Here is a 27,796-nt window from a genome sequence, read left to right on the forward strand (position 1 = left end):
CAATTTTTCGTAAATTTGGAAAAATGTCGTCGAACGAAAAAGAGCGTCGTGAAATTATCCTGTGCACTCATTTCGAGAATCCGGAGTTGTCACATCGAGACATCGGTAAGATGCTGGAAATCGTCCAATCCACGGTCAGCAGAGTACTAAAACGATACTTCGAGAACCTAACCATCGACCGGAAGGTGAAGAACGGCAAAAATGGATGCTCCGTCAGTGGAAACGATCACAAGCGCGTAGTTAAGCAGTTTAGACGTGATCCGAGAAGTTCGGTCCGGGATGTCGCCAATAAGCTGAATTTGTCAAGTTCATTCGTCCAGCGGACCAAGCAGCGGGAGGGCCTGCGTACATACAAGGTTCAGAAGGCTCCTAACCGCGACGAAAGGCAAACCATGGTGGGGGAGACGCGAGCCCGGAAGCTGTACACCGAAATGCTGACGAAGCCACATTGCCTGGTAATGGACGACGAAACCTACGTCAAAGCGGACTTTCGTCAGCTGCCGGGCCTGTTGTTCTTCTCCGCAGAGGACAAATTCAGCGTTCCGGAGGAGATTCGCAAACAGGAACTATCCAAGTCTTAGATTCGGGCTTCGGGAAGTGTGGAACAGGATCTTTCAGATTGAACGCTGATGCAAAAAAATCGAAAAGCTCCTTCTGAAACTTCGTCCTTAATGAAATGAATAAAACTTCGTCCTCTTATGGTAAGAATTTCAACATTTCTCTTCGTCGATTACTTCCTCTGGGGGTACACGAAAGACCGCTAAAATAAGCTTTATTTTCGTTTTTTAAAAATAAAAATTGGTTCACTTTTGTAGAATTTATTAAAATTTGTTGCGTGAGCGTTTAATCTGAAAGACCCTGCAGTATACCGTGGAAACTCCATGCGGTCAGCTGCAATCTATGGAAATCGAATAGTTGTAAAACCGTAGGAAAAATCCCTTTAAAAAACATCAGAGCGATGTTATCAGAAACAGCATATTAGACCTCAAACGAAAAAAATCCGGAAATTTCACTTCTATTTTCAAAACTTTACAATATCGTCAAAATCACAATACCAATTAGCTTACATGGAACGCATTTCTTAGTTTGCAGCGAAACATGTGGATTCCAATAAACTGTCGGTGTGTCGGAAGATTAACCCATAAATTTTGGTTCATTGATTATGCGCCCCTCGACAGAGATCTGCCTCTTGTGTATCCATTTCATTATCATATCGGCTTGTACTGGTCCGAATGTGTGTCTTTTAATGTGAAATCTTCCATCGCGGTCGTACTAATAGAGCACACGAGCCGTTTGTCAACGATGACGACCTTGGCAGTACCGTGAAATTATTTTGGCTTTCATTTCTCACAATTTCACAAAACTTTCATTGACGTTTTGATGGTAGGTACGACTGGTTGTACATACGGTGTTCGGCTTAGTTTACGTTGCGGAATTCTAATATAGACATACGCTAATGTCAACAACGACTGATTGTTCTACGTTAAGTCGGTCCCAATGGGCACAGGTGATAAATTAATCACACCGGACAGAACGGTGAACATGTTTGCATAAACGTTTCCGATTTCGATGCTAGGGGGAAAAATTCCTGGACGTGTGCAGTAGCAACACATAATTAAAGTTCGCCGCTGTGCGTAAAGGTGATTGCCGTGGGCTACAACGCGCCTCCATTGGCAGTTATAAACGTGCTCTTCATTGCGCTTACTTCCCGCGCCGCAATCACTGTAAACCGAACTCGACAGATTACTTGTTTTGTGTAAGTATAGTGTGTAAGCTAAGTGCGACGTATGACGACTTTCAATGAGCAGTCAGACAGGTAACTCAATGCACAGCAATGGTCTGCATTTACTTAGTAATGCGGGGGTTCTACGGAGGTTGCATTTAGTCGGTGTTCATCTCTCGACCAGCACGGATAGTGTTTTGTGATCCCTCCACGGCGTCGAAGGATTCTGGTGAACAGTTCGGAGACGCTGCAAAAATTCTTCGATAAAGAAACAGGAATCGTAGAACATATGAATGTTGTCAATGTTGTAGTTCGTTGTGTTACAACACAAGATTACTAGCTTCTGTGCCGGTTAAAGTTCACGGATGATTACAGCATATTGGTTTAGCATCTACATACCGCAGTGTTAGAAGCGAGAAGCATGAAGTGAAGCACGTTTTAAGTGCGCCAGGGAGGAAGCTGCCAACTAACTTACAAATGCTGAACACGTTGCTCGATGTCGTGCGTTAAGAATTTTATTCGATGAAAATATGAAAGTTAATGAATCAAATTGTCGCTTAATAGAATTGAAATATCGGTAATTGCACATGTTAGCAGCGTAATTGATCCGCGATCACCTACATTCCAGTGTTATATTGTGTTACAAAAACATCAATCTGGACATCTACGGAAGGCAACGAGTGAGTGTCACTATTCCTTATACAGTAGTCAGCAGAGGCTATATTATTGAAGGTGATATTTCTAATGAACAATTACCTTTCGAAAAAATCAACCTATAATGTACTTCTTATTTCGAGATAGTGTCGTTTTGTGGAATATTAAAAAAAGGATTCGAGTTTATAAAAAATGAATCTGCAATGAAGCTATGGAAAAAGCGATCGTGTTTCTTATCGAAAAACATTGAGACTGAATAATGTATGTAATGTATGTATGTAATAATGTAATAATGTATGAAAATCGGAGTTATGAATGTCATATAGTGACGTCTCGATTATATCACTGGGCGTTTTTATCACGCCCCGTTTATATCACTCTCGATTTTATCGCTGAAATCGTTTCGTTTATATCACATTTTTCGAATTAATATCAAATTTAAATTTGTCGTTGAGTTATTAAACAAAAAATGAGGATTGAACAGAAAAAATGATTTTTAAGTATTCATACCGTCTCCAGTGATCAGCCGCATTCACGTAGCTTACGAAAAGTTTTCTTTATTGGGATTTGTAGCGAATATTGCGCATTTCTTTTGGAAGCCTCTCGTACTAATTTCATAAGCTCAGATTCAACCACTATGACTGATTCTGAGCATATTTGATTTTTAAGATAAGATTTTTAATAAATGCGACCACTTCCATGTCAAGACTTACGTTATCAGAGCACCAAAAAGTTGAACATCAAAGATAACATTTTAAAGAAACTCAAAAATGATGCACTTCCAAAAAAAACTAAAAAAAATCGTACGTAATTTTGGAGCACTTGCGTCGTTCTAGCATAGTAATATCTTAATTTTGAAAGTAGTTTCGGCATTCGAGAGCCTCAAATATTGTTTGTGGCGGAAAGTTTTCAGCTGATTATCGGGTAATGGACAGTTTCAACCAGGTATATAATCTCGATTATCGCGACTAATCTAGTTTACTTTTCAAAATATTAAAACATTACATTAACTTATTCGGAGGAAAACAGTGTTGCAGAAATCATTACTGACAAAACCGAACAACTTTAATATCGTGTCCCTTTTTTACTGAGACTCTTAAACTGCCTTTGATAATAAATGGAAGATCGAATAATCTTCGATGTTTCAAAGATTTATCACTTCCAGTGTACTACCGAGGTTCTGCTGTTGCTGGTTGAACCGGCAACTATTTTGTGAATGGTTCCAAAATCAGTTTGTTTCGGAAGCTTGTCAGTTTATAACAAAAAAAAATTACAACCGTTTTATTAATATGATGGATAACTTTCCTCTGATTCGTCAATCATGTTAAATTCTGAAATACTGAACGAGGCACTGAAGAACGCTTAAAGATGTATTATTTTGGATGTTTTTACTATTCCAGACGTTCAACCATGTTTTTGATTCCATGTCAATTCCTGCTCCTGAGACTCGAATAGTTGTATCGGAACTCGAAGAAGAAATAATGTGTCACAGTATCACATGTTATCAGTATAGAGAATGGCCAATTAGAAAGGATTGAAGATATTGATTTTGAAGAAGATGAAGAAGTAAGTGAATACATATAGATATCAACTGGAAATAACAACCCTGAAATGTGTGATCGTATAACATCAGCAGAAAACAATTCACACAGAATGACAGTGAATGATTCAAGTTATAAAATTGAACACGCAGAACAAATCACTTTTATAGTATAGAGTGTTTTTAAGAAATATATGTGAATTTTCTATGAGAAAAACCTTTGCAACAATAATCCCGATATGTTATGTTGCATTGTGTAATAATATGCTGTATTACAGCTTATGTGATAAATAATCCAATAAATGAATTTCTATATATTTTGCATGTCATAGAGAAAAAATTGTTTAAATTATACATATTGGAAAAAAAACTCATTTTTCTAATTACCTGTTTCGTATATATCACGTTTCCATTATATCACGCGAATTTTTTTTTTTTAGTGTGTTTTGAGACGTTACTGTATAATCAAATGTCATGGCAACTATTGTTTCAATTTCGAACATATTTTGTTTTTTTTTCCATTAACCAAAACTTTTCCAATCTGTTAGACTCACTATCTGCATGAAATTTTCGTCGTTACTATGTTTGTTTTGAAGGTGGATTTCTTAAGCTGGTAAGTGCGGTTTGATTTATTTGTTGGCATTTAAACAAGTAAGTTTTATTTGCCATGAAGCTAATGTACTTGGCAACTATAACGCCTACGGCGTCACTTACAGTGACGCTGTGACACTTGCAGTGCGCCTTTTATATGCCATATTGATACATAACTCGGTTAATCCGTGTAACCGTTTTATTTTTGCCTCCTCACTTTCCCCATAAAGAAAGGTGACTATAATGGTATCGACTTTCTTCCATGCATTGAAAATGAATGTACTTCCTTTATTTTGTTTGTTTGTGAAGTTTGCAATAGCGCGCGTTGACAAACATAGAGAACCGTGAGAATAAAATAAAGTCATTCCACCGGGGTTTAATGTGAAAACCGGAGTGAAGCCAGGGATAGTTCAACCGGAATAGGTACTTGTAAACTCATCTTCTCAATAGATAACTATAACGAGATTTTTCTGTGTTGTGACAGATCTCATTGCAGATTCAGGTTGATAAGTGTAGGCTCAGATTTACTGAGTTGTCTGGACCCGAAAACGATCGCATTAGCAGACCGTTGTCGGGTATCTAGTAAAGCGCGAATTCCTTTGTAAATTCAAGGCCAATGCTGACATAGGTATTGTATTCAATTTCTGATCGGTCGAGGAATTTTTCGAGCTGGAAATTTTCTTGACATGCCTTGGAACAAATAATGGGCATTATCAATAAGATAATTCGTCGCTCTCAAACCTTTGTAGGGGAATGAGGTGAGACCATTGTCATTATTTTCTATGTATATTAATAAAAATAACTTCCATTTTTCGGGAGAATGGAAATGTTACAATTCGTTTTCGTTTAGGGTTCAATCAAATCAACCAAGTCAAAATCAGCATTTTAGATCTTTTATACACAAATGTCATTGCTCCCGTGGCCGAGTGGTTAGTGTCCCACATTATCATGCCGGGGGTTCGGGTTCGATTCCCGTTCTGGCAGGAGGATTTTTCGTCAAAGAAAATTCTTCCGTCTTGCACTGTGTCACGCGTATTCTAGAGCTTGCCACTCCTGAGTACATTCAAGGCGTGTTATTCGGCATAGATATCTCAACCAAGTACTACTAATAAAAATGAAGCAAGTAATGCTACGTTGAGATAGCAAAAGTTCCACTGGAACGTTGTTGCCATTCAAGAATACACAAATATCAATGATATATACTATAAATGTAAACTAACCAGACGGTCCCGCATTTCAACAAAATGTCCCGCGTAAGATTACGTCCCGCGAAACATCCCGCATTTAGCAAAAGAAACGAAAATGTCCCGCGATATCAATTTCAATATTGCAATTTGATCATGTTGATTTTATTAAATGGATGAACCACAAAAAAAAATTTATTTGACAGACCGTTCAAGAGGTCTTTTAATGCATCCAAAGATTAATACGTTGAGCTGGTTTCATCGCATCAACAGTCGACTTTTTGTTTAGAGAGTGTCAAATGGAAACGACAGCAACAAAATTAGAAAATGATTTTTTTAAAAGTCCCCTATTGATCCGCAGGGACCAACGTAAGTCAGAAGAAAAGTTCATCTTTGGTCCCTAAGATCGGTCAGGGCTTAACCTGTTAAATAAGCCAGAATAACTAGTGTATACGGGACAGGAAGCAAAAGGGTTGTTTGATGAAGTTCTTCTTCTTAGATGGCACTAACGTTCCAGTGGAACTTTTGCCTTCTCAACGTAGCACTACTTGCGTCATTTTTATAAGTAGTACTTGGTTGAGATTTCAATGCCGAATAACACGCCTTGAATGTACTCTGGAGTGGCAAGCTCTAGAATACGCGTGACCACAGTGCAAGCCGGAAGAATTTTCTTTGACCAGCTTCCGGCACGCACTTCGTACTGTATATCTCCTAGTTTACCATATGATTCGGAAGAAGAACGGCTTGGACATTCCCTTCTCGTTTGTAAGAGAATAACCTTCTTGGAGAACTTGATGTGGTGATATATTCGTCGCCATCACTTATCTGGGAAACGTAAAGTATCCGGTCCCTTGCATTCGTTGAATTCTAGTATCAAGTTCGTTTTGTCTTTTATTATGAGTACGAAAAGAAGTTTTTTCAATTCTTTCACCGGAAAGAAGTTTTTCAGCTACTCCTTCTGGACGATTGCCTGCTGCTCAGATACGGTCGGTCTCGTCTGACGCTTCCGCATAAAAATGTCCATTTTGGCCAGATTCTCCTTCATCATTTGACCGGTTGCTTCGATCTCTCAGCTTAAGGAGCGGCAGAGAAATATTATATTTGTTAATACCAGATTGGCTATATCTGGCGGACACAAAGTGCCTCAGAATGTCCAACTCCTTCGCTGTGAGGTGGAGCTGGCAATATGAAAAACTCATCAAGTTGCTTGACAGTGCTGCTGCTGCGAATCATCAGCCTTGAATCATTTTTGTTGTAGGCTTAATAAACCTAACATTTAAGGAAAATTATTTTCTAGCATTCCATTCGATAATTTGAAGAAAATTGTAGAATTTGAATCGTGCTTGCCAGACCTAAATGCTTTGACCGAAAGAGAGATTTTCAGGCAAACCATCTAAACCACCGAAAAATCACAACTGAGTGATTACAGGTCCGGTTTAATTGCTAGGACACGTGTTTCACGTTTTCACGTATAAATAAGACTCTCTAAACTATGGTTTATGTTCACATATCGTATATACATAACGTTTCGTTTTTTGTGTCCCGCGTTAAACCTCTGATCATCTGGTCACTTTATATAAATGAGATTACTTGAATAACACACAGAGGTTTATCCCTTATCGGAAAAGTTAAATTCGTGTAAACTCTGGTGTTATTTTAACCCATTCCTTCGTTTGAATCTGTTCTACTTGTTGTTTTTCCGCTGTAATGGCATGGTCGCGAATTTTTCGGTTAAAATATTCACACAAATCAATGGGAAGAGAGAAGAACAACTATTTTTACATTATAGAGGACCCACTCTATAACCAACATCGTAGAATACATTGGATCATTTTAATGGACCAACTAGAAAATTTCACTATTGAATAATCTTATAGTATCCACAGTGATTCATTGTTGTCTCAATGAAAGTTAGAGTGAGTGCATCTCCGTGAGCGCTGACGGCATCCGTCAAGTTTCACTGTTAGTTTTGAATTCTCAGCTTACATTATGCATTCGATTACTGCCAAACGCTGGTTTGCTTACCTGAGCTTCAGCTTGAATTTTTTTTTAGTGCAATACACTAAATTCAGATCACTACAGTCAACAAATGGACCGTTTGAAGCTAGCAATTGATCAGAAACGTCCAGAATAGGCCAACAGTGGAGGTGTTGTATTCCATCAGGACAACGCAAGGCAAGACAACTCCGGGAGCTTGATTGGGATGTTTCAATGCATCCACCATATAGTCCGGATCTGGAACCGGGATTTCTCGAATTGTAAAACTTCCTGAAAAATAAGAAATTGGGATCAAGAGAAAATTGTAAAAATCTATTGCTAGAGTTTTTCTACAATAAGGACCAAGACTTCTATGAGAGAGGTATTATAAAACTATCTTCAGAATGGCAACAAATTTTCCAACAAAATGGTACATACCCTGCGTTTCACAACTATAGAACCACTATTTCTAAGTTTCCAGAGATATGTGAGAAGTCAGTTGAATTGAAGTATATAGTGTAGAATACAATAACCATCTTCATTTATAAGACTGGCCATTTGAACTTTATTGTTGAAACATTCAAAAAAATAAAATTCCAGTGTTTCATAACCAGATGGAAAAACTCTCACTTCTTTAAAAAATGAATGTCAATTTAACATGAATAACGATAAGTTTCTAATTCGTGGGTCATCTTTAGTTCTCAATCCGTTCAAATAACCCATTCGGGGTGGTGACGACCAAGCTGCGCCATTTTCTAGTGTATATCTCGTTCTACGCAGTGGATACTGCTCGTTTAAGCTCTTCAAATGACTCATATTGCTTGTAAGTTGCATCTACTATTCGTCCGATCACTCCTCATAAGTTCCTGACAGGGTTTTGATTTGGTAAACAAGCTGACCAGTTCAGAATCTGAAGCCCCTGTTCATTAAATCATGCCTTGACTTCCCAGATTCTATGAATTGATGCCAAATTACCATGGATAACAGCTATTATAACCATCCTCCTTAGGGGCTTCGGGCCCTCTGTTCTGGTTCTCAATAGTTTGGGTTCTTTTTCGGACATGTTACTCTAGAGATCCGTCGCAAACGCTCTCTTGCCTGTCTGAACTAAAAACAAATACAGTGGAATGTGTTCATAATGCCATCGAAGCGAATTGACATAGACATCATAATAAGCGGAGTCATAATAAACGGATTCTACGCCTGAGCCATTCTGTGGAATATCTATATTCTGACGAGATCAGAGCTTAAAAACTACGAAATATAATTTAGTGGGATAAATTTCCCATAAAACATTATTTTGTTGCCCATGTTACAAAAATATTTCGATGACCTGCCAACTGGCCTTCCGGCAGTTAACCGGAACTTTCACCATTGCTGTTGGAAATATACTTGTTAGCATGTTTTTCAGTTCTTTCTTAGCTTCAGGTTTGCCCAGAAATTCTCGATAGGATGCAGATAGGGAACGTTCGGAAGGTTGGCGGACTCCGGAACAACATCTATCTTCAAGCAGTTCATCTCCTCCAGCTACTTCTTCGTGTAATGGACGAAGGCAAGGTCTGGCCAAAACACCACATCCTCGTGCGGATGGCATTTTTGGATAAAGCAGGCACTTTGAGCTGTAAATCTTCCCGTTCACCGCACGTCTCGAACGGAAGAAAAGCGGCTTTGGCATCCTCTTTTCGTTGATGGTTAGCCACAAAAGCACCATTTTTGATAATTTGGTGTGGGAGATGTAACGGGTGTTAAATGAAAACAAAAATTTTTCAATCACATATAAAAAAAAAATTTTTTCATCGATTTCAGTATTTTATAATAATAACATAATGTATTTTCTTCAAAAAAATGTCAGTGTATGTTTGAGTAAGGGCCGTGGTCTGCTGTTCGACGCAACTTTGTCGCGATGCTCTCACAAGAACGTTGTACGGCACTTACGTCCATTTTCCGGATACAATTCCGGATTCTTGTAGTCAGTTGCTTCGTGTCCTTGGCCCTCCAATTGTTTTTATACACTAGGGCACTGAATGAGCCAAAGAAATCTTCTATTGGGCGGCACTGGGGCAAGTTTGATGGGTTACGATCTTTCGGCACGAACGGTATCTTTTTCTCCTCAAGATACGCCAGCGTCTTCTTGGCGTAATGGGAAGACGCCTTGTCCGGCCAGAAGACGTACTTCCCATCCGCGTGATGCTCGTTCAGGAACGGCAGCAGGATTTTCACGAGGCACTCTTCTCGATAGATTTGTTGGTTGATTGCCTGACCGCTCGGCTTAAATCAAGGCTTTTTAATGCCCTGGTCGGAAATGGCGATGTACAACATAACCTTTTTTTAAAACTTGTGCTTGAACTTGTATTTCACTTCAGGCGGTGTGGATGACTTGTCGCTGGAGTAGTAATTATCATTTCCTGGAATATGCGTTAGCTTTCGTCGTCCAGAACCAAAGACGTCCCGCGGTATTTTTTGGTCATCCACCGACACTGTGATTTAACCGTCTCAATCTGCTCCTCCGTGTACTCCGGCGACCTCGTCTTCTTCCTGCAGACGTTCCTTCCATCTTGAGGGTCCGATGGATCAATACGTGGGTGCAGCCATATTTCCGACCCTCCGCTCTACGTTCAGGGAACCCAGGATACGATATACCGTACTGACCGGTACATTTTCTTCCTTAAAATGTGCCACCGTGAACTTTTTACCTTGCTGGAAATGCGTTTCGTAGAACCGTACAATGCGTTCGCGGAGCACGTGCTGTTTCGACGCCATCTTTGCTTTGACTGAATTCAAACTAGCAAAACCAAACACGCCTACTGTTTCTAGGGAGCCCAAAGAGCAATTTTCTTGGAGAAAGAAAATTTTACGCTCTTTATTTGAGTTACTGAAAGGTATTGAAAAAATTCTCATTTTTTATTTAACACCCGTTACTTCACGTCGGAACTTACCTTTTTGATGGTGGACGTAAAGTAGCTGGTTCCCTAACAGCGTTGCCATCCAGTTAAACACATCTCGTCGTCCATGACGACCGCGACGTTCCGCTTCACCATAAAAATTCCATTCTCCATCACTTTCAGCCTTTGTTTCTGGGTCACATCTTGCCGTCTCGGCCGGTTTTGATTTACGTCCACTGTCTGGCTGGTTGCTCCAACCTCCCGGCCCGAAGCCCCAAACGGTGTAGCCAAGTCATGTAGAAAATTTGAAAAATGAGTCTAAGATGGTAAAACTATTTTTGCCAAACTTTGTGGAAAACCGAATTTTTATGATTTTTCGAAACTTTTGTAGTTTTTGTAGGTTAACACTCATTTTTAGTCACAAATTATGAATCCTAATGTAATTTAAAACAAAAATGCTCTCTATCAAAATCTAAATGCAGCCATTCTCGAGATATTTAAAAAAATATTTCTAATTTATTGAAATTTTTATAGTAAATAGGCTCTTTTACAGGCTTTTTTTATAGGCTTTTTCACACCCCTTGCATTCTAAGTCCCTCATATATAAATTTAAAAAAAAAATTATAATAAAAAAAGACAATAAATTACAAATGTTTTTTTTTTCAAATATCTCGAGAATGGCTGCATTTAGAAGGAGATTGATGAACAATTTTTTTTATAATTTTAAATCACATCAGGATTCATTATTTCTGGCTAAAAATGATTATTAACATACAAAAATTCGAAGTTTCGGAAATTCATAAAAATTCGATGTGCCACAAAATTCGCCATAAATAGTTTAACCATCTTGGACTGATTTCTAAAATTTTCTACCTGACTTCTATTTTATAAAAAAAATAAAAAAAAATTAAAAATATATATTTTAGATATTGCAAATGAAAGTTTTATTCGTAAATAAAAAAAAGAGTACTTTTTTTTATCAGTGCCTGTATTTCAAGTTTTAACATCAATACTCTATAACTCCTTCTAAGAGACGACCTCGGTACAACTTAAAGTTTTTGAGATATAAATTATCAAATATTTCTCTTACTAAAATCAATACGCCCTTTTCAAAAGTTACACTTGAGACAAAAAATTCCCAATTGCTGTTGAAAACTCATATTTCCTCCAACCCAAACGGAATCCAAACTTTCATTCGAATGAAAAATACTCATGTTCTGTCATTTGTCGATTTTATTTTATTGCTCTAATGCAGCTGAATCATTTGTGGACGATTTGTAGATTTTTTTATTATGGTACATAAAATTTGAACCTAAAACTGAATGAAAAAAAGGCCACGTCAATGTGGTACGAAGTATGAGTGATCTGTCATTAAATCCCCACTGAAGAGAGGACACGCTTTGTAACTAATTGAACCACACTGTATAAAAAGAAACGAAATACGCAAGTTGTACGACGATCTTAAGGGTAGACGTTGAGGTCAGTATAAACGAAGAAGAATCAATATGATAAGAACATGGTTAGCTTCATCATCATGGCATTTCAGTTAAAAAGAATTGAAATGAAGTACCTGAATATCAACCAATCTGAACTTGATATAAATAGAATAGTAGGTGAACAGGAGAGATACGATAATAATAATGTAATTCAACGAAAGAAAATTGTAGCGAAGCCGCTAATAACATGTAACGCTCATAATCATTATCTTTGCAGTGATAATGTTGGACAGGATAGCAAACCTTGCATGTCAGTTGGCTACTGGCATTCCTGACAAATGCTAGCAATTTACTCACGTTTCTCTCCGAACATCTTATTCTTAACGAATTATTCCTCGGGTAAAGTTTCCACTACTAGGTTCACCTTATTTATAGCACTTGTCTCATCAATATGAACATAAAAATCGTACAGGACAGAATAAATAATTCTCCTCTAGACACAGGGCAACAATATTCCCTGAAGCGTCGGTTTTTCCACAACACAAGGGTTCTTACTCTTCTGCTCAAAACGAAGTGAAATTACTCGCGTATATAATCATTTACCGGTTTTTTTTTTGTTAATCTAACTTTTCGTTTGATTTAATGTGAACCGCGATGGGATATCGATAGGCGGGATGATGCATGGCTTTCGATTGTGTTAGGTACCAAAACATATCCAACGCTTCTGACCTTTGATAAAATTCAGAAACGATTTATGGAAGCATCACATCGCATTTAGAATCGAGACATTATTTTTCACGATTTGATATTGAGTAGTGTTTGTATTATTTTTAACAACTTGTTTCTGTTTCCAGCTTTTTTAACGAGAAAAGATTTAATGGATTGAGATCTAATAAATACTGCAGCGATGTGTATGCACTAATAATAAAAAGATATTTAATTTCAATGAAGATGTTGAAATTGAAAGGTGGTAGGACGATAGTGTTCAGATTTATTAGTGACATTATTTTCAGATCCTCTAATCGCAGCTCTTTGTTTAGCGCCCCGGTTATATCTATCGATGATGGAAGCAGTGTATTGCTAATGTCGATCCAACGCCTACGACCGGAAGATGTTATGAACGGTGGCAGATAAAAAACCACTGTTGAATTGCAGATGGCAAATTATGTAGGGGAACTGGGGGGAATGTGGTCACCCTAAGGAACGTGCTCATTTCCTGTGTCAACATACCACTAAAATTTCCGTTCTTCAAAGAATATTGTAGCTCGACTTATTGTAGTTCAAGATAGTAAGCGGTTTTTATTTTGAAAATTGAAAATAGTACATTTTTCATTATTAGAAAATAGGTTGAAAAATCGTACATTTTTTTAGTGAGGAGGTAAAATGATCACCTGAGTCACTGGCACATATCACACTAGAAGAGATAGATTTATGCGTGTTTTCTTTGCCAAATTTGTTTAAATCATTATTGAAATAGTAGGTACATGTATGAAATGACCTAGGCCTGTTCACCTGGAATCGTTATTAAAATTTCCTCATACGTACAAAAACGTAGTAGGAAACATTCAACGTTTTTCAAAATGAGCCTTGGTTTTGGTTGGGGTGGCATATTTCTCCTGGGTCAAAACCACAAAAGAGACCCCTTGAGAAGCAAAAGGTGATAAGGTATATCAGCCTTTGAAAACAGAACATTGTCAGTAGTAATTCTCCACTGACCACTTTGCCCACCAAACAAAGAAATGCGAAATATGCGAAATAATAGCTAAAATTGAATAACATATCTGTTCACCTCCCCTAGAATATGTAAACAGTCGTCCAAACTGTTTATTTGTCGCAAATATCAGGTCAAATAAACTAAATTTCACTAGAAATTTCTTAAATTCGGATCGTACAAAACTACGGCCGAATGGCTACCGAGAGAGCATTTTTTGTTTTTATTTATATGCGACAGCTCCACTGTAGCACAGGATGACTCGAAAGTCGTGAAATTTTTGAAACATAAGATGACAATCAATACGGTGTCAATAATCAATAGTTATACTACCAAACAAGCAGGTGACCACTTTACCCCACGTGACCACATTACCTACTTCTAGAGTAGTCCACTCAAGATGCATAGTAGGTCAATGTCTCAATGGTCATAAAAGTTCTTGGTTGTCGTATCATTTCCTGGCTTGAAGCATCCGCTGTTAACACTTAGAAGTTAGTCCCACAGTTGGGTATCTCACCACATTCCAGATATTGTCCGGAACAAGTCTATTCGCTGGCAACGTTTGCTTTCCCAGTTACATTTAGAGTTAAAGTATACAACAGAATATTGAGAAGACATTGGGCGAGCGATTGTTTCGTCGATTAGATCAAGTTGAAATTATGTTGACTGTTCATCGTCTCTTGGCTAGAAGAATATTTGCTACTACATAGCTTAACACGTTGAGTCCCGTGACATTCCCTATGGGCCGACATTGAGCTTTTCGCTAGAAAAATGTTAATCACTTGAACTGACAGTTACTAAATAAGGGAATAAAAAATAATATGGTTTGTTTTCGGATGTTTTAAGATATGCGACTACTTTCTTGTCGAATTTCTGACTATTTGCGTTCTATACAATAAATATTTTTGGGAGCGGAGACTAACACTGGTGTTGTGCAAATCCGGGGCTCAACATGTTAATGCAAGTACAAGCCTTCCCACCGCAAGCTCGGCTTATCACCCAAGAAATCTTTTGCATTATCCATCGCTCTGTATTCAAATGCACGCAACAAAAAGAAAACGAGTCGCTCCCAGAGGGCAATGCATAAGGCGCACTATCAATTTTCTATATTTGCGTTGTTTCAAATTATAATGAGCATAAAATTATGCACTGTAAATTGCTGTGCATTTTCACGCCATTCTAAAGTGTATTTTATCTAATCATCCCCCAGATTGTTCTCTGGTTCCGTGATTGGCATCGTAAAATACCATAATATCGTGACCCAGATACAGGGCCATCCGTTGACTCCATAGGTCGCCATTCAAACGGTACGATACAGATGCCAGCCAGTCAGCCAGCAACGCAGCCAGCCAGTACAACAAGCCTTCGATTTTGTGGTTTTGCTCCATGATGACGTTGTAACGACAAATTCAATGGGGCAAACAGGCGTCGGTGGTATAAGTGCACTTCCCAGCGGGCCCACGGAGTGGAGTGTAGTTGAAAAGTGCATTATTGCATGAGTCTGCATCGTCGTATTGGGGTTAAATTTTAATAACATATACACAGGATTGCAAAAGTATTCGATTCGTGTAGTCTCCCCTCTGCCCATGATCAGTCATTTCTGTTTTCATCCAATGGTCAATGTTTCTGATTGTGTGCCAACAAGCTGTACTTCACCGGGGGGGATCAAGTTATTTCAAGCAACCAGCACGTATTTATTCTTTCGCCTGGCCAAGAAGGCGACAAATTATTCAATGATGATGAACTTTCAGACGTGGCTTAACGAGAGGTACGATATAACGAGGCCACGCGAGGAATTTACCTGTTACGTAGTGACCTACTGATGATTTGTTTTCAAGATTTTTAATTAGGACTCGAGCTTTCTGAAACTTTCTGCTGTTGCATAATGGCCTTCAAACGTGTATGACACCACTTCGCCGAATTAAAAACAACAAATTAGTCTTGATGGAAGCAATATGGCTGATGTTCATACAAGTCGGAAGCATGAGAAACCTGTTCAATGTAATATCCTGTGCTAATTTTCATGCTCATGCCTCCTCTAGCCATGAGTTTTCCCATCTAAGAATAAAATGTCACAATCTCCAGGCCGGACCAAAATGCTTGCTTCGAAACATGAACAGATAGAATCGCACTGTCGCTCCAACGATAGACTGCCAAAAGGAAGCACAACAAACGGACAGTAACTATTTATATAGGAATTACCCTGTTCTGGGTTTTTTTCCGGCAAAGCATGACGGCGTGATCATAATGGATTACTAGACCTATCGGACGCTGAACGATGATGGGGAACCGGGCACTCCACGGTCCCCACCAAGGAGATAATCGTTGACCTCAAATATATCTTCCACACCATGTTGCCAAAAAAGGTCCTTCTTCAGCAGACCACTAGCGAGGAAGTAAAGTCCATGCCGCTATCCTTTCTATCGGGCTTTGCGGTAAACTATCTCCTTGTGCCTGCCTGAACTATCTCAGTACGAAGTGCCTGCCGGATGTTGCCGCCGTCATCTAAAAGTATCATGCGCAGGAGGATGTGGTCTTTTGACCGGTCCTGGGTGCAACCAATTATGCCAAGAGATCACTGGAGAAGAGGAACCGGCTGAAGATTAACGTTGTACCGAAGATCGTCGAGCTCCCCAACGTCACCCAACTGAGACTGACAGAAAAATTTTGTGCGAAACTCAAATGAAGGCTCTACTCTAACAATTTCATTGCCAAAACGGAAAAGCAGCTAATCGCCTAGACCATGGAAGAGCTAAAGAATATGCCGGCAAATTTAATTGATTATGATATGTTCATCAGAATAAACTATTATTGCCAACATCAATGACAACGTCATCTTCAACATGCAACCATAAACGCCATATATAGAGAAGTGCGGGGCAAAGGTGCGCAAGGGGCAAAAGTGCGCATTGGCCTTTTTGAAGCAAACGATCATAAAATTTCGACAACAGTGTATTCATTTGACACATTATTACACCAGCAGCTATTACACATATAAACAAGATACATTTCATGAAAGTGGCAAAAAGTTATGAGGTAAAAAGAGTTTTGCGATGTTTTGATCTATTTTTTCAGTTTTGGAAATGATGATTAACTTACCTAAAATATCTGGAAAGTTTGAAACTATACTGTCAAGGAAACCTTCATTCTATAGTAGATGATAGTGCGTATTCGTTTTTGTGAAAAAGTTCAAGACCTTTTTTTTTATTCGATTAGTTAAAAAAAAAATAAAATGTTTTCAACCAAATTTTTAACGGGACCCACAAGAAAACTGGTTTGAAGAAATTCACTCCGGGAATGCTCAAATGGCCCGACAGAGGCTTCGGAAGGGAGTCTCGAAGTTTCGGACCGCAACTTCGGCAGACCTCGGCAGACCTCGATAATTCTGAATCAGCTCTGAGGAAGAGGCTCATATCAGTGAGTGATTTATGAATTGAATCTTCTTTTATTGCCATTTCTACTTCTGCTGGGATGTGCCAGTGAGCACCTAGGACGATTCAGACAAGTATTTACTAGTGAGAAGTTTGAGGATCTGACGGACCACTGCAGAGCACTGGACAAAGCTTTCTATGGTATTACTCTCAAAGGTTTACGTCGTCGAGCGTGTTATTTTGCGGAAGCCAACAACCTCCAGCACGAATTCGATCAAGTTGCAAAACTAACAGGAAGAGATTGCTGGGATTCTAGCTTTATGATGAACCATCGTATGTCTCTTCGAACCCCTTCGAACCCCGGAATCCTCAGAACCGAATCCAAGATCAGGAAGAAAAATAAACAATTGCTTAAAAATAATTCAAAATGAATTTCAAATGAAAAATGTTTTTAATTTTCACCATGTAAAGGGTGTGTCACATCAAATTGCATCACGGAAAAAACGCTGTAGAAATTTAATTTTTAGGAATTATATCTTCAGCTTTCGCTTATAATCAGATAAGAGTGTATAGATCACGTTGGCCATGCTTCACTCTCAATTTTTCGTAAATTTGGAAAAATGTCGTCGAACGAAAAAGAGCGTCGTGAATTAAGCCTGTGCACTCATTTCGAGAATCCGGAGTTGTCACATCGGTACATCGGTAAGATGCTGGGAATCGTCCAATCCACGGTCAGCAGAGTACTAAAACGATACTTCGAGAACTTAACCATCGACCGGAAGGTGAAGAACAGCAAAAATGGATGCTCCGTCAGTGAAAAAGATCACAAGCGCGTAGTTAAGCAGTTTAGACGTGATCCGAGAAGTTCGGTCCGGGATGTCGCCAATAAGCTGAATTTGTCAAGTTCATTCGTCCAGCGGACCAAGCTGCGGGAGGGCCTGCGTACATACAAGGTTCAGAAGGCTCCTAACCGCGACGAAAGGCAAAACATGGTGGGGAAGACGCGAGCCCGGAAGCTGTACACCGAAATGCTGACGAAGTCGCATTGCCTGGTAATGGACGACGAAACCTACGTCAAAGCGGACTTTCGTCAGCTGCCGGGCCTGTTGTTCTTCTCCGCAGAGGACAAATTCAGCGTTCCGGAGGAGATTCGCAAGCAGAAACTATCCAAGTTTGCCAAAAAGTACATGGTGTGGCAAGCGATCTGCTCTTGTGGAAAGCGGAGCGCCCCCTTCGTGATGACCGGCACGGTAAACGGGCAGGTTTACCTTATGGAGTGCCTACAGAAGCGCTTACTACCACTATTGAAGCAGCACGAGGGCCCGACCATCTTCTGGTCGGATCTCGCTTCGTGCCACTATTCAAAGGACGTGTTGGAGTGGTACGAAGCCAACGGGGTCACCTTCGTGTCAAAGGAAATGAACCCGCCCAACGCGCCGGAGCTTCGCCCAATAGAGAAATATTGGGCGATTATAAGCAGGCCCTCCGGAAGAACCCAAAAGTTGTCAAATCGGAGGCGGACTTCAAGAGAAAATGGATTTCTGTTCAAAAAAAACTACAACCTGACGTTGTACAGAACCTTATGGACGGGGTAAAGAGGAAGGTGCGAGCATACGGGCTTGGGCTCGAAGTATGAATAAAAAGAAAATGCCAAAAGTTGTTTAATAGTTTTTATTTTACTGTCTAAAATTTTCAAAAGGATCGGTCTACTGGGCGAATTTCTACAGCGTTTTTTCCGTGATGCAATTTGATGTGACACACCCTTTATTCAATTCAATAACGGTTATGTTTCGTTTATGTTTATGTTTTCACAATGAATTTCAAATAAATAGTTTTTTTTCAACAATGAGTTTCAAATAAATCAAGTGAAGGTTACTATGTATTTATAAACTTGATCTATATTAATAAAAATGATTTGGTGTCCGTTCCTCACGATTTAACTCAAAAACGAAGCAACGGATTTGAAAAGTCAGTATCAGGATTGATGTCTTAGTCTGCATCAGATTTATATGTCAAAAAATAAATTTTACACCGCGAGTAAAGATTATGTATTATTATTATAGAAATAATTTCTGTGGGAACGTGTTCGAAATGATTTATATCAATATATCAATTGTGGGTGGGACGAAGTTCGCCGGGTCAGCTAGTTTATTAATAAAAAAGTATTCTGTTTCGAATGTTGGACATTTTCAGATATCTTATATTGTCAGTCTCCTCCCTCCCAAAAATTTCCACGTGGTATGTTCGACCATAACACCCATTCATCTCCACCCATAAAACATGACCCGCACTACTCTAGAGTTAATCAAAAGTTTGTGATAGCAAAATCAAATGCGTTCCATTGGTAGTGAGCGCCGCTTGTCTAGCCAGGTTTATGCGAGCCATTGATGGCAAACACCAGAGTGAAGTGTTAAATAATCACGATGTAAAAACTGGGGGTTGGTTTAGGACCCCCCCACCTTTTTCCGTATAGCGGCATGTAAAAGGTAGATTCAATTTATATAGTTAATCCTGTTGAACATATAATAAGCAATTAAAATTGCCTTTTTTTTATCCAAAATATATATTTTTATTAAGGCTCATATGGCGTCAACCTGACGGGGCCGGGAGTTCAATATTTCGACAATGTTTGCCTTATAACTATGTTAGTAATATGTAACCGATTACTCGCGGTTGGCTCGAGGTTAGTATTACAAGTGTTTTCGTAATTGTGATGTTGCTGTCTTCAATTCTCTGTGCCTGTGCCCGACACGGGATAGTTCCTATTGGGATGCAGCTGACCATTAATCAGCCACGGCCCCCTTAGTCTGTACCCCATATCTAGCGTGGTGCGTCTTCTCGAGGAATCCAGGATAGAATGGTCACTAGCCGGCGCAATCATCAGCTCGTGTAGAGTTGTCATGAGCGGTACAACCTTTGGCTTTTGTTGAATCATCAGTGGACTGCACAACCTTTGGCCCGTGTATCTGTAAAGAGTGTGTGTATGTATTGCCTCGACTAAGTAAAAGTTTATAGATCGAATAGGAGGGATACGAAACAGGGACACAACGAAGGAAAAATCATTAAACGTTGACATCGGCGTTCCTGAGGAACAGGTATAGATGAAGCAGAAGATCAGGATCACGGCTACCTAAGATATCCCGGACGGGGATATCCGATTGTCTGCCTTTTGCTCTCAGTGCTCTAGAGAGCTGAGAGCGAGCAGCATGGAACCGGATACACGACCAGACAATATGCTCGATGTCGTGGTAGCCATCGCCACAATCACAAAGATTGTTTGCTGCGAGCCCAATTCGATAGAGATGCGCGTTTAGGTTGTAGTGATTGGACATAAGCCGAGATATCACGCGAATGAAATCACGACTGACATTCAATCCCTTAAACCAAGCTTTCGTCGAAACCTTAGGGATAATCGTGTGTAACCAACGACCGAACTCATCTTCACTCCACATGCGCTGCCAACTAACGAGTGTGTCCTGACGAGGAATGTGAAAAAATTCGTTATAAGTAATTTGCCTTTCAAAAAGTGTGCCTTCTGAAGCGCCCACCTTAGCTAGCGAGTCCGCTTTCTCATTCCCCGGAATCGAGCAATGAGAGGGAACCCATGCTAAGGTAATCTTGAATAATTTTTCGACCAAAACACTCAATAGATGTCTTATTCTTGTTAGGAAATAAGATGAGCGTTTATCAACCTTCATTGAGCGGATTGCCTCTATTGAGCTGAGACTGTCTGAAAAAATAAAATAGTGGTCGATGGGCAATGTTTCAATGATCCCTAATGCGTAATATATCGCACCCAGTTCAGCGACATACACGGAGCAAGGATCTTTGAGTTTGAAAGAGGCACTGGAATTTTCATTGAAGATGCCGAAGCCAGTGGACCCGTTTATGCATGAACCGTCAGTAAAGAACATTTTATCAGATCTAACTTTCCCATATTCTGCCGAAAATATCTCCGGAATGTAATCGGAGCGTAGATGATCTGGGATTCCATGGATCTTTTGTCGCATGGACCGATCAAAATTGACAGAGGAATTGCAAAAGTTTGGGAAGCAAACTTGGTTGGAGATGCCCGGTGAAGGGTGCACTTCATGGGTAAGGTACTCATGGTATAGAGACATAAAACTTGACTGAGGAGTCAGTTGGAGTAGATTTTCGAAGTTATCAATCACCAATGGATTCATGATCTTGCAACGGATGAGAAATCTGTAGGATAATTCTGTGAACCGAAGAGTAAGCGGGGGTACTCCTGCCAAAACTTCGAGACTCATCGTATGTGTCGAATGCAAACACCCCATGGCTATACGCAAGCAACGATATTGTATTCTCTCCAGCTTGAGAATATGAATCCTGGCAGCTGATCGGAAGCAAAAACTGCCATATTCTAACACTGATAATATCGTTGTTTTGTATAACTGAATGAGGTCTCCTGGATGGGCACCCCACCATGTTCCGGTTATTGTTTGGAGAAAATTGATTCTTTGCTGGCATTTCTGTTTCAAATACGCAATGTGTATTCCCCAGGTACATTTAGAGTCAAAATATACTCCAAGGTATTTGAAAAACATCGAGTGCTTGATCGTTTTGCCGGATAGGTGAAGCTGGAATTGGGCGGGTTCGTGCTTCCTAGAAAAAAGGACCATTTCAGTTTTCTCCGTAGAGAATTCGATACCCAGCTTGAGAGCCCACGTGAACAGGTTGTTCAGGGTATCTTGCAAGGAATTTTGCAGAACGGCGGGATTAGTACCCGTGATGGAAATAACTCCATCGTCTGCAAGTTGTCTCAACGTGCAATCTCTAGTTAGACAATCATCTATATCATTGACGTAAAAACTGTACAAGAGGGGGCCTGCCTTGCCCCCTAATATTTGCCTTGTTCTCTAATATTTCGCAATCTAAAAGAACGTTGAACCCATTTTCCATACAAGTTGTTTTATTCACACAGAGCGTGTTGTCACGTCACAAAATGCATGCCGGTTTTCGCAAAGTTCTTGTGAGTTTTTTGAAAAACTGAATAGACAGGAATCTACATTCATCTTTTGTTGACAAATCATAGAAAAAAGTTTATTTGTATGTTTAAGATCTAGTTCATATAGATTTCCATCAACACGAATGCACAGTCAGAAGTGCAATGAAGTCCTTCAGAATCATTTACTTCTGTTTTTCACCAAAAACACCGTGATAATTGGGTAATTTGGCATCAATTTATAAAATCCGAAAGGTCATGGCATAGTTCAATGATTACGGGCCTCAAATTCTGCACTGGTCAGCTTGTTTACTAGATCAAACCCCTATCAAGAACTTATGAGGAGTGATCGTACGAATAGTAGATGTAGCTTACAAGCAGTATGAGTGAATTGAATAGCTTAAACGAGCAGTATCCTCTGCGTAGAACGAGATACATACTACATCATGGCACAGCTTGGTCGAAATCATGGGTTATTTAAACTGACATAGAGCTAAAGATGACCTACGCATTAGAAACTTATTGTAACCGATGTGAAATTGACGTTAATTTTGTAAAGGAGTGAGAGTTTTTCCTTCTGGTTCTATAGTTAAAAAACACTGGAATGTAAGTTTTTTGAATGTTTCGCGTCTGAACAGTCTTATAAATAAAGATAGTTATTATATCCTACATTATATACTTCAACTCAACCGACTTCTTACATATCTCTGGAAACTCAGAAAAATGTAGTGGTTCTATAGTTATGAAACGCATTGTATAAAACTTTATCCTTTTTTCATTTTTCTTCGCGCACCCGTGGATGTATGCTAACACTTCCATTCCCGATCGTATTGTGGGATTTCATGCCATTTCCTGTCTTTTAGATCCGTTTTCAACGAACCGCAAATCACCATCCGACTTCCGCTGGCATGACACCTATACTTAATACACATATCGTATGGGTTTTCCATGTTCTTTTCTCATTCAGTACTATTATCAGCCAACCGGAAGTTAAAGTGCTGACGCCAAAACAGCCTAATAAATATTATATTTTGGATTAAAAACGCATTTGGACATGAGAACTGCTCACTCTTAACCAAAGACGAAATCGTGTGAAATGTTGCAAGAATGGTTTGCAGCTCCAGAAAAATCCACGTGATTTTAAGCATCGTTTCGGCACTGTGGAGGAAACATGGATACACCACTACATTCTTGAGACCAGAGAACAATCTAAACAATGGATTACCAAAGGGGAATCTTCACCAAAAAGACGAAGACCGTTCCTCGGCCGGATAGATTATGGCGACTGTCTTCTGGGTTTCGCAAGAAATAATCCTCAATGCATATCTGCAAAAGTGTGAAACTATTACAGTTCCATATTATTCATCATTATTTGACCAGTTTTAAAACCGAGCTTCACGGGTTTCGCAAGAAATAATCCTCATTGCATATCTGCAAAAGTGTAAAACTATTACAGTTCCATATTATTCATCATTATTTGACCGTTTTAAAACCTACGATTGACCCACAGAAAAGTAATTTTCCATCACAACAACGCACCAGCTCGACGGCGCCAGTGGTTGTATGGTTAGCGTAACAGCCTCACAATCCGATCGGCCTGGGTTCTATCCCAGCTGGCGTCGTTGGGATTTTCTGAGGCGAAAAATCTCTGGTTACGTCTTCCTTCGGAGCGGAAGTAAAAGAAGTTGGCCCGGCTCATGAGTTGTTGAGTCTGATAGGTAGGAACAGGTGGAGTCGCCTCCCTGATGTCGGTGATTGGCACTAAAGTGGCGGAAATAGGCCGACGAAAAATAAGCGAAGATAAAAAAAAAAAAAAAAACGCACCAGCTCACACCTCAGCAGTTGTTTAACCCTTTGCGGTTGAAATTATGTCGTTTGTGCCGATAAGAAGTCTTGATCATTCCTATCCAACGAGCAGCTATCCAACAGCGAAACAGCAATAGCTCACACAGTGCTTAGGAGAAGTGGGAGTAAGACGGACATGTTAAGAAGAACTTCAATTGTATCTTTGGAAACTAATGTTTCCCAAAAAAATGAATGCATTTTCTTACAATTCAATATACTGTTTTTCGAAATAATCGGCTAAATGTTCCACAAAAAAGTGTAAAGTTTACTGAAATTAAAACAGATCAAAAAGTAGAACTTTTTTTCGATGCGGGTAATATGGACATATAGTGGGGGGAATATGGACAGGTTTGCAATATACGAAGCTTAGAAGTTTATCGCTCCTGACGATTCAATCCCCAATAAAGCAGACCTAATGCAAACGCATCGAGATGAGCTGCCTAGCCTACTTGATAAGCAAGTGAATCACGAGTGAGACTCGGTGTTGTAATTAAAAAGGTTAAGAGGAATAAATGAATGTGAACGCCCAATATATGCATCGATTTTTATTGCAATTCTCCGAATGAAAAACCACCACTTTGACCTACAGACACACGTGTTGTCCCTCACCATGACATGATTGATAACACGAGACCACAAAAAACGCATTTTTCGACGCGATTTCCATGCACCTACACGGCCCAGCATATTTTTGAAGGGTAACCAACCGGTTTAATTTACATTGCAGCATGAAGAAGAATTTAATCATCAAAAAATTAAAAACAACGACAACACAATCACCGCTCATCGTTAATTGAATTCCCGTTTTCACGGTTCTTTTACAGCTCTCGTCACTGTGAGGTGACCCACTTCCAGCTACCCAGCAACCTTGACTCAAATTAGTTTAAGGGGCAAATATGGAGCCGATCCTGTCCCCACATGACCACCCCCAGCGATACCGGAGCGTACCTGACACGTACGCGGGACGGTCACTTTTCATAACTGGTGCGACCGGTTTCATGGGCAAAGTCCTGGTCGAAAAGTTGTTGCGTGATTGCGGGGATCTCAAGTGCATCTACTTGTTAATTCGCACCAAGAAGGGCGTTGATGCGGCTCAGCGAAGAGACGACTACCTCAAGCATTTAGTGTTCGATCGGATACGCAAGACCAACCGAACCCAGCTGGATAAGGTCAAGCTCATACGGGGCGACATTTTGGGCGAAGGATTGGACATTAGTGAGACTGATCTGGTAGAACTGCTGCACAACGTTGAAGTGATATTTCACTGTGCGGCGAATGTGCGGTTCGATCAGGAACTGAAACAGGCAGTCAATTTCAACACCAATGGGACGATGAGAGTGTTGAAGCTAGCGGAACAAATGAAACGTCTGATGGCATTCGTGCACGTGTCCACAGCGTACTGCCAATGCAATGAGGAAACTGTCGAGGAGAAAGGCTATTCCGCGCCGCACAGTCCGCTGGGAATCTCCAAACTAATCGAACTAGTTGATAATGATGTGCTAAACTTGGTCACGCCTAAGTAATTTGTTCTAGTAGTGGCGCAATAATTGTGAACAGATTTAACACTAAAAATTCTTGATTCTTTTTACAGTCTGCTTTGCAACCTGCCCAACACATACGCGTTCACGAAGGCACTTACAGAGGACCTTGTGTGCAGCTATAGAGACCACTTTCCAATCGCTATCGCTCGGCCAACAATCGTGGTTGCCGCTTGGAAGGAACCAATCCCCGGATGGGTTGAGGGAACCAATGGTCCCACCGGACTGATGATTGGTGCCGGGCGTGGTATCATTCGGAGCATGCATTGCAATCCAGAATTCGAAACAGACCTAATGCCAGTCGATATCACCATGAACGCGATTATCGCCTTGGGGGCGGAACGAATCAACAACACTGCCAACCGAGAGGTGATGTTCTGCAATGTGTCCGGCGCCAATGTGAATCCTTTAACTTGGGGTGAAGCTCTTGAAACGGGTAAAAAAAAGTTCTACGAGAATCCCCTCTGCTTCGCACTGTGGTATCCTGATGGTTCCATTAAATCAAGTTACTATTATCACATGATGTGTGTAATTCTCTTTCACTATTTGCCAGCCTATCTCATAGATTTCCTACTGGTGGTACTTCGAAGAAAACCTTTGTAAGTATTTTAGAATAACATTGTTGGCAGCTCTCTAATATTTCTAATATCCCTCCAGTATGGTTAAAATCCAGAAAAGGATATCACAGGGTTTGGAAATCCTACAATATTACACCACCAAGGTGTGGGTGTTTAAGAATGACAATATGCATGCTATGTACAATCGCCTTTCGGAAGAGGATCGTGAAAAGTTCTACTTTGATATGTCACATGTACATTGGCCTACCTACTTCCTGAACTACATTCTAGGCGTGAGACAATACGTGCTCAAAGAACCGCCGGAGACACTTCCGAAAGCACGACGGCTGCTCAAAAAGTAAGATGATAAATCTTCCAAGTATCGTACGAACCAACATTAATAGCTATATTCGATTTTAGGTTATACATTTTGGATCGAATTGTTCAGGTGATGTTCTACATGTTAGTGGTGTGGCTAGTGTGGTCATACCTGGATGTCGTAATCGGTTCGATTCAATTTGTATTCGATACTGCCATCGATGGTGTACGAAAAACGATTTTTACAGCGAGAAGCACCACTGTTCGTTTTTAAGAAATCATCACAGACTAGAAAAGCAATGTAATCTCTATAGTATTAACGACACGAACACGCTTACATGTACATTGTGATATAATTCAGACACATTTTTAATATCATTAAATAAAACACAAACTCACGTTCGATATTGCACTTATCATGCACTGCGATGAAGGAATTAATCATTATCATTTTCTAGATAAAAAAATAAGAAATCCCAGCAAACTCCGATTTGCGTCGTTTTCAGAATTGGCTCGTCATTACTGTGTTTTCGTCATTTTATTCTCTCCTTTCTACATTAACTGTTTGTATTCTTTTGTGGCCCAACCTGCCAATTATTGATTTGGTATCCATTTTTGATGTTTTGAAGTTCGTGTGGCATGAAACAGCAAGATTTACATCCCCAAACATCATTCATTAAACTAGTCATATGTAATGTCGTGTACACCAGTGGTAAGATAATATGAAAGCCATGACCAAAACAGAAAAGCATGAGCTTGCCACTCACTTACAAATTCCGGGAAGGTCTTTAGATTTACTTTGAATCTGCACATTGGATCATCCGGATAATTGGGGTTCTATTGTATATCAAATAACGTACCAAGCTCCGAAAAAAACCTTTGACTCCGGCATTCCGGTATACGGTTTGCAAGTTCAGTTCACATTCCGAACGTCTGAACGTTGGAAACAGTGTTGCCACACGTACAGATTTGTTTGGAAACAAATTTTTTTCGTTATTTTTTTTTCGTACAGTTTTTTTTCGTTATTTTCGGTACAGATTCTGTACGGTACAGGATACAGATGTTCATCAAAAAGTACAGATGAGAAAGATTTTTAACCCCTCTGGTACAGATGAAAATGTGGCAACACTGGTCCGAAGGCTAGCCGCCATTTTTTGCCTGTTGTTTTTTTTAGTTTTTTAATAAAACAGTACTAGAAAAGTTTCTTCTTTTGGACAAAAGCTACTATCTCAAACCTGAGGCACGAATAAATGTTATCTGTGAGTAAGCAACGAGAACTTATTCAGAGTTCACAATACTATTATTGTGTTTTTATCTGCATTTCAAGTTTCAATAGATAATTTATAGCAGTATTTTCTACTTTTTTATTTTCATAGAAGTACGGAATGACTAGAGTTAAGAAACCAAATTGCATCAGAACAATTAATTCGAGCAACCATGGATCGTTTGTTTCTACTCTACAGAATAACACGCAGGGCCAGAGACGTCATAAATTGCATGACG

General features: G+C 39.7%; 1 protein-coding gene across 3 annotated transcripts; it reads left to right on the forward strand.

Annotated features, from left to right (window-relative positions):
- Positions 1–1,640: 1,640 nt before the first annotated feature.
- Positions 1,641–26,730, forward strand: LOC129776794 (putative fatty acyl-CoA reductase CG5065). 3 transcript variants are annotated; one of them, XM_055782649.1, is made up of 5 exons: positions 1,641–1,756; positions 24,705–25,399; positions 25,472–26,017; positions 26,076–26,333; positions 26,396–26,730. In XM_055782649.1, exons 2-5 carry the CDS (start codon positions 24,777–24,779, stop codon positions 26,565–26,567), a joined length of 1,599 nt encoding a protein of 532 aa, XP_055638624.1. In that variant the 5' UTR covers positions 1,641–1,756; positions 24,705–24,776; the 3' UTR covers positions 26,568–26,730. The 3 variants fall into 3 exon arrangements, with proteins under 3 accessions (XP_055638624.1, XP_055638623.1, XP_055638621.1); XM_055782648.1 differs by lacking the exon at positions 1,641–1,756 and adding an exon at positions 1,886–2,455; XM_055782646.1 differs by lacking the exon at positions 1,641–1,756 and adding an exon at positions 1,886–2,403.
- Positions 26,731–27,796: the final 1,066 nt, after the last annotated feature.

This window comes from Toxorhynchites rutilus, chromosome 3, assembly GCF_029784135.1.
Source record: "Toxorhynchites rutilus septentrionalis strain SRP chromosome 3, ASM2978413v1, whole genome shotgun sequence".
Taxonomy (NCBI): domain Eukaryota; kingdom Metazoa; phylum Arthropoda; class Insecta; order Diptera; family Culicidae; genus Toxorhynchites; species Toxorhynchites rutilus.

Excerpts from the sequence above, each read along its gene's own strand:
- LOC129776794 (XM_055782649.1), top strand. The coding sequence starts at position 24,777 with ATGGAGCCGATCCTGTCCCCACATGACCACCCCCAGCGATACCGGAGC. Across the intron at positions 25,400-25,471 it reads CTAAACTTGGTCACGCCTAA|TCTGCTTTGCAACCTGCCCA; the intron begins GTAATTTGTTCT and ends TTCTTTTTACAG. Across the intron at positions 26,334-26,395 it reads GCACGACGGCTGCTCAAAAA|GTTATACATTTTGGATCGAA; the intron begins GTAAGATGATAA and ends ATTCGATTTTAG.